Source organism: Penicillium rubens (genome assembly GCF_028828025.1).
Source record: "Penicillium rubens strain IBT 27055 chromosome Unknown utg000003l_segment0_segment0, whole genome shotgun sequence".
NCBI classification, from domain to species: domain Eukaryota; kingdom Fungi; phylum Ascomycota; class Eurotiomycetes; order Eurotiales; family Aspergillaceae; genus Penicillium; species Penicillium rubens.
The window spans coordinates 3,309,002-3,315,042 of record NW_026890601.1 but is presented as its reverse complement, the minus strand read 5'-3'; the positions used below and the strand labels follow the sequence as shown (position 1 = coordinate 3,315,042).

The 6,041-nt window shown below is 53.1% G+C and overlaps 3 protein-coding genes across 3 annotated transcripts; 1 reads left to right on the top strand and 2 right to left on the bottom strand.

The window, feature by feature from the left end:
- Positions 1-354: 354 nt before the first annotated feature.
- N7525_007474 (ATP phosphoribosyltransferase) lies at positions 355-1,530 on the top strand (the record flags this gene model as incomplete). The annotated part of the gene is made up of 4 exons (XM_061214115.1): positions 355-371; positions 434-444; positions 581-1,072; positions 1,157-1,530. 4 exons carry the CDS (start codon positions 355-357, stop codon positions 1,528-1,530), a joined length of 894 nt encoding a protein of 297 aa, XP_061068546.1.
- A 494-nt stretch (positions 1,531-2,024) lies between these two features.
- Positions 2,025-4,808, bottom strand: N7525_007473 (uncharacterized protein; the record flags this gene model as incomplete). The annotated part of the gene is made up of 1 exon (XM_002567874.1): positions 2,025-4,808. The coding sequence occupies one exon, from the start codon at positions 4,806-4,808 to the stop codon at positions 2,025-2,027; it is 2,784 nt and encodes a 927-aa protein (XP_002567920.1).
- Positions 4,809-5,387: 579 nt separating this feature from the next.
- On the bottom strand, positions 5,388-5,973 carry dprC (the record flags this gene model as incomplete). Its single annotated transcript, XM_002567873.2, has 2 exons — positions 5,388-5,531; positions 5,581-5,973. The coding sequence occupies 2 exons, from the start codon at positions 5,971-5,973 to the stop codon at positions 5,388-5,390; spliced, it is 537 nt and encodes a 178-aa protein (XP_002567919.2).
- Between the last annotated feature and the right edge of the window lie 68 nt (positions 5,974-6,041).

Genomic DNA, 6,041 nt, shown 5'->3' with positions numbered 1-6,041 from the left:
CAATTCAAAGACTCATTGAAGACCAAACCAAGTGTCCTGTAGATATTTTAGATAGCCATACACCACAGAATTCTATCACGTGGGCTCATACTGTCCAGCGAACACGGTACATGCTCCCCGGTCCCGTCATTCGTCCACCGGAGTAATCTGCCCCTCCAATTTCTGCCGCAAGAAGCTCGAGTCATTCTCTCCCTCTGACTCCTCCGGACTATATCAATTGTTCTATCTTGTCTTCAAGATACGTCCACGGTCTCTGAATTGCAATTGACTTAACCTCTTTGTCGATTGATCTCCGATCAGCTTATTCCCCCACCAAAACCCCTTGCAAGCCCCGCGGCGCACCGCTCTATCGCCATGGATCTCGTCAACCAGTGAGTCAACCTCAATTAGAAACCCGCATTGGGATTCCTGCTAACATCACGATTCCAAACAGCCTCGAAGGCCGTCTTCTCTTCGCCGTGCCCAAAAGCAAGTGCCCTCCTACATCGTGACTCATAGACCGTTGCGAGCAGCGATACCCACCTGAACGAGAAACAAACATAAAGAACTCAAGACTGACGACGCAAAACCCACTATACAGAAGGACGTCTGCAACAAGCAACCCTCGACCTCCTCGCCGGCTGTGACGTCCAGTTCCGCCGTGAAACCCGCCTCGACATCGCGCTGGTCAAGAACCTGCCTATCGCGCTGATCTTCCTGCCGGCCGCCGACATCCCGACCTTCGTCGGTGAAGGCCGCGTCGATCTGGGCATCACTGGCCGCGACCAAGTTGCCGAGCACGATGCCACCCTCCCCGCCGGCGAGATTTCCAACGTCGAGGAGGTCCTCGACCTGGGCTTCGGCGCCTGCAAGCTGCAAGTGCAGGTCCCCGAGAAGGGCGATCTCAAGGAGGCCAAGGACCTCGTTGGTCGCAACGTCGTGACCAGCTTCACTGCGCTCACTGATGCTTTCTTCCGTAAGCTGGAGGGCGTCGAGGCTGGCCAGAAGCTCTCCACCAAGATCAAGTATGTTGGCGGTAGTGTTGAGGCTGCTTGCGCTCTCGGCGTCGCGGATGGTATCGTTGATCTTGTCGGTATGTTGCATAGATGCCAGTCAATGAATTCTTGCCTTGTGGAACATGCCTGAACCCGTTGCTAATACTCAATCTTCTGTTTAGAGTCCGGCGAGACTATGAAGGCCGCTGGCCTGAAGGCAATTGACACCGTTGTCTCCAGCACTGCCGTGCTGGTCAAGTCCCGCAAGTCCAACAGCGACATGCTCACCCTCCTCAGCTCCCGTCTGCGCGGTGTCATCACCGCACAGAAGTTCGTCCTGTGCCAATACAACATCCCGCGTGACCAACTGTCTGTTGCGTCTAAGGTTACCCCCGGCAAGCGCGCGCCTACTATCACCGCGCTCGAGGAGGAGGGCTGGGTTGCTGTCAGCTCGATGGTGGAGAAGAAGAGCATTGCTAACGTAATGGATGAGCTGATTAAGGTCGGCGCGAGCGACATCTTGGTTATGAACATTGCCAACTCGCGTACGGATTAAAGACTTGATGATACTTTGTTTTCCTTTTGTTGGGTTTTTATAGCATCCTTCTTCATGATTTCTTTTTTTATACTTCATATACTGTGATGAAATTTTCGGGATACTGTTTCCTTTTCTTCTGTTTGGTCTTAATAGAGACTGTGTCTATTCCAATGGGCATTGGACTGAGGACAAAAAGCACATACATAGAATGACATGGGGTTACATAGCGTGTGTGCAAGGGAATCTATTCATGTTCGTATATTGAGCTCTGCTCTACCTTCTCTATCTTTATATTTCTATATAAATAGTCACTCCCTGGTATAGAAATGAGAATATACCTCAATGCTAGTATGATACAGTCACATCTAAATGTGCCATATCCAAAAGCCGCCAAAAAACCAACAGAACCCATCAAAATCATCAAAACGAATGACAATGGTATCATCAAAAGACATCAAAAGATCAAGAAAAACCAACACCAGAAGCCAAAAGAAAAAGCCCACACCAAATCCTCATATTTCCTTCTCCCCCAATCCAACCCCCTCCTTCCGCCCCCGTTGAATAGCCTTAAGACACTGCCCAACACCCTCAAGATCCCCAAGCAACCCAACATGCCCCCGATCACTCTTCACCAACCCATCCTTAATAATCCTATACCCAGGCGGCAACATAGCAGCCGAAGCAAGACAAACCCCATCTCCAGCCGCGAACGCAAGATCATCATACGCATCAACCTGCTTAATGCTCTCACGCGACACAACTCTTGCCCCATACACAGTCGGCAACGTCTTCCCGTACAACACCGCCGCAGGCGGGTATCTGTTCTCGGAATGGTGCGACGGCCGGAACGCCAGGTTCTCCTTGAACCGCTTCGTCTCCGCCAACGTGCGCTGCAGGTATTCCCTTGCCGCGGCGCGCGGGATGGTGGTCGTCGTGGCGATTTTGGAGGTCGTGGCGCTGCTGCGCGGTTGTGCGCCTGGTCCGACTAAGCCGTCGGCCGGGTTTCCGGCCTTTTCCGCTGCGTATGCGGCGTACGAGCCTGGGTTATGTGGTGTGTTGCTGGCGCGGACGTCTTTGTCTGTTGCGATGTGCTGTCCGTCTTGTGGGAGGTTGTGTAGGTCTTGGGTGAGGAGTTCGTCGGAGTCGTCGCGTAGACCCATGGAGAAGCGCTTGCCGATTATAGGGATGTCTTTGAAGCCCAGGGTGGTTGGGGCTGGCGGTGCGGGGAGAGCTGGACCGAGACATGGAGAGAGACGGTGTTCTTCCCAGGTCTTGGGGTCGAAGAAGTCGATGCGGAATTCCTTTTTGCTTTGCTTGTCGATGAAGCAGTGTCCGTCTTCTGGGAGGAGGGCGAAGCTCGTGCGGAAGGTGAAGTTTACTTGGGCTGTTAGCACGCGCGAGCTGAGGAGGACGTCGTCGCCGCTGCGGAGTGGTCCGAGGATGTTCACGCAGTGCTGTGGTACGCCTGCGTACACGACCCCGGCGAAGAGATCAGGTCGCTCGTTCACGGCGTGTCGGGTTATGAGACCGCCCAGGCTGTGTGCGATGACCGTAGCGCCGCGGCGGGGTTCGCCAGGTGAAGGCTCCTGGTTGCATCGCAGGCTCTCTAGAAAGGCGATGAGCCTGCGCGAGAGCAGCTCGGGGCTTAGACGCCAGTCGTAGCCATAATCGTGGACGCGCAGGTCGCCACGTAGGGCATTTTCGCTCTTGCGCAACCGTTTCATCAATCGTCGACAGACGTCAACTGGGCCGACGTGGGAGAGAACCCCAGATGGAATGATTGTCTCCTCCATGCGCTCCTCATCCTCTGGGTTCAGGCCGACCTCCAAGTCCACTTTCCGCAGATTCAGGCCAACCTTCATCGGCACCCAAAGTTGACGATGGGGTGGCTTAGCGGACCGGAGGATTGATCCTCGGTAGCCTCCTAGAATCACGACATCACCCGTAAGATCTGCCATCGCTTCTTCCAAGATTGGATGAGTTATGCTTTGATTGTTCCGTGGTGTTATCGGCGGGGTCGCAAGCTGCGGTGCTTGTTCCGCTTTGGTAGTACCGCACACACCGTTGCTGTTATTTGATGAACCATTTCCAAGCTCTAGCAAGAATGGACGAGATCCCCAATCAGTGCGGATATCTTGCAGATGGAGATTAGGCATGCTGAGCAGCCTGCTACTCGAGTCTTGGAGACTATCCTTGATTGCCTTGAACCGACTGTTTACCTGAGAATGTACATTCTCGTATAATGGTCGCTGCTCTAGCGATGATGCCGTAGACGACGCACGCAGATACAGTGAGTGATCCGACGAGGATCTCCGCAAGCTTGGCGGTCGACCGGGCATTGCTGAACTAGGCCTCCTTATGAAGGAATGTTTTGCGGCCGAGGTTCCATCTGGTGAGCGCAGCTCAGGTATCGGCTGAGCGGCTTCTGCATCATCCTCAATGCTAGAGCCGCTTTGGTCAAGGGGTGACGGCGGCGAATGCAGGACCAACGATGAAGTTCTTTTCGGCAATCCCGAGTTGTTTTTAGCTGGCGGGGCTACCGTCTGGCTGCGGATTCGGTTTTGGCCATTGGGGACACGGAACGCGAGAGAGGGCCGTTTCCTCAAAGAGGTCAGATCAGGCAGGAATCTCTTCAACTCGCCAGACCAGGCGCGCGGTCGGCGAGGCAATGAGTTTTTCAGTAAAGTCCCGACAAAGCCAGACCGCTGACTCACGGCTGTATCCTTCGACCCGGCTTTTTCAGGAATTGAGGCAAACAGATCACTGCGAGGTCCATGCGCAAGGTGGCCCAGCTCCGGTTGATTATACTGTGCGGAGGGGTATGATGCCCTAGGCTTATGTCCGGACCTTCGTTCGCGCGGTGACGGTGCTGGTGATGGTGCTTTTTCGACCTCGGGTTCCACTGACTCAGGCTCGGCCGTGATTTCCGACGTAAATAGACCATCCTCGCCTATATTATCCGGTATCGTCGTAAAATATGATCCCTGATGTTCCAGCACGCGGTTCTTCTCTTCCAATGGGGTCGCTCGGGCCTTCATGCGGCTCTGCTCGCGCCCGATGCTAACCCCCACCACGTCGCCGGCGACATCTTCATCGGTAACCTCGGTCGAGTGCGGGAGTGGTTCGTCGCTATCGGAGCTGGAGAATGATGAATAGTGGGAGGGGGAGTCTGAGACGGCCAGATTCGAAGACGTCTCGGAGTACAATGTCTGTTTCTGCGGTGGTGCGGCCGTCGGCGCAGCGCTTTCCGGGGCCAGGCGTGAGGAATGGGGTTGGTCGGCGGGAATTGAGGTCATGGCGATTTAGGCCGAGAAAAGAGGCAGCTCTATAACTGGTTCAGAGCATGAGGTCGTACGAGTGTGCAACTGTCACAAAACTTGGCATTGACCGGATGATGCAACAATTGCGGGGGGCAAAACGTGGAGTAATTGTAGAAAGCTCCTGATATCTGTATGTCTGTATATCTGTATATCTGTATATCTGTATACTGGTACAATGTATATTTTGGAAGAAGAGTTGTTTTCTTTTCGAATGTTCTCATAAAACAGTGGGTTCCACCAGCACAGCCCTCCGGGTCGGTCGGATGTTCTATAAAAAAAGTTAAACGTCTCGTGGACGTTTGCAATGAACTTTTTTAAGAAATTTTAAGCAAAGATTAGATGCTTGGCTGGATGTACAGGTTAGATTGTACATATCTATCTTTTCCTGTCTACACATGTACATTTTAGTACATTTAGTAGATATAGTACATATAGTAAGTACATAGGTATAATCGCCCGTTCATTTGCATGTGAGAATGACCAAGCTTCATAGTAGATTCTGGAAATATCTTCCTACTATTTCTAAGCTATCACATTACATTATCTATCTGGATATTACCTGTTCTCCGTAAACCGACCAGACCGAATCTCCTCCGCTCCCTTATTCGCAATCTCTCGATTCCGCTCAGCACCCTCATTAGACCCAAATGTCCGATCTACAGCTGTATTCAACGCCCCACGCAATGACTCTCCAGCACCCTATAACACAATCAGACCCCAATTCCCCCCGAAAAGGATTCCAACTTACATGAACCGACGCCGCAGCGCCTTTCACTTTGTCTCCAAACCCCCCACCAGCCCGTGCAGCCCAAGACCCAGAAGCCGAACGATCCTCCATTTCCGCACGCTGCGCCGTACTGGCCGTGTGCGGGAGTCGTGCCTCCTTTACCATCCGGTCATCACTGCGAGACGGCGACGGTGAGAGCGGTCGCTGGCGGGTCTGGGTTGGTCCGCCTGCTGACGATTTTGAGTAACTGGCACCCGTGGCAGGATTGTAGCCCTTGGATGAATCGTACTGAGATTGTGTATCGCGGAGGCCTGTTGGGAGGCCTGGAGCGCCAGTTGAAGAGCCGCCACCGACTGCGCCGCGGGAAGTCTGGGTTGGATCGGCGTGTTCGTAGCTTTGGTAGGTTCGCGACATGATTGTATATATATTTGATTAGTTGCCCTTGGTGTTAGGAGAAATATGACAGTTCTCATAGACCTCGT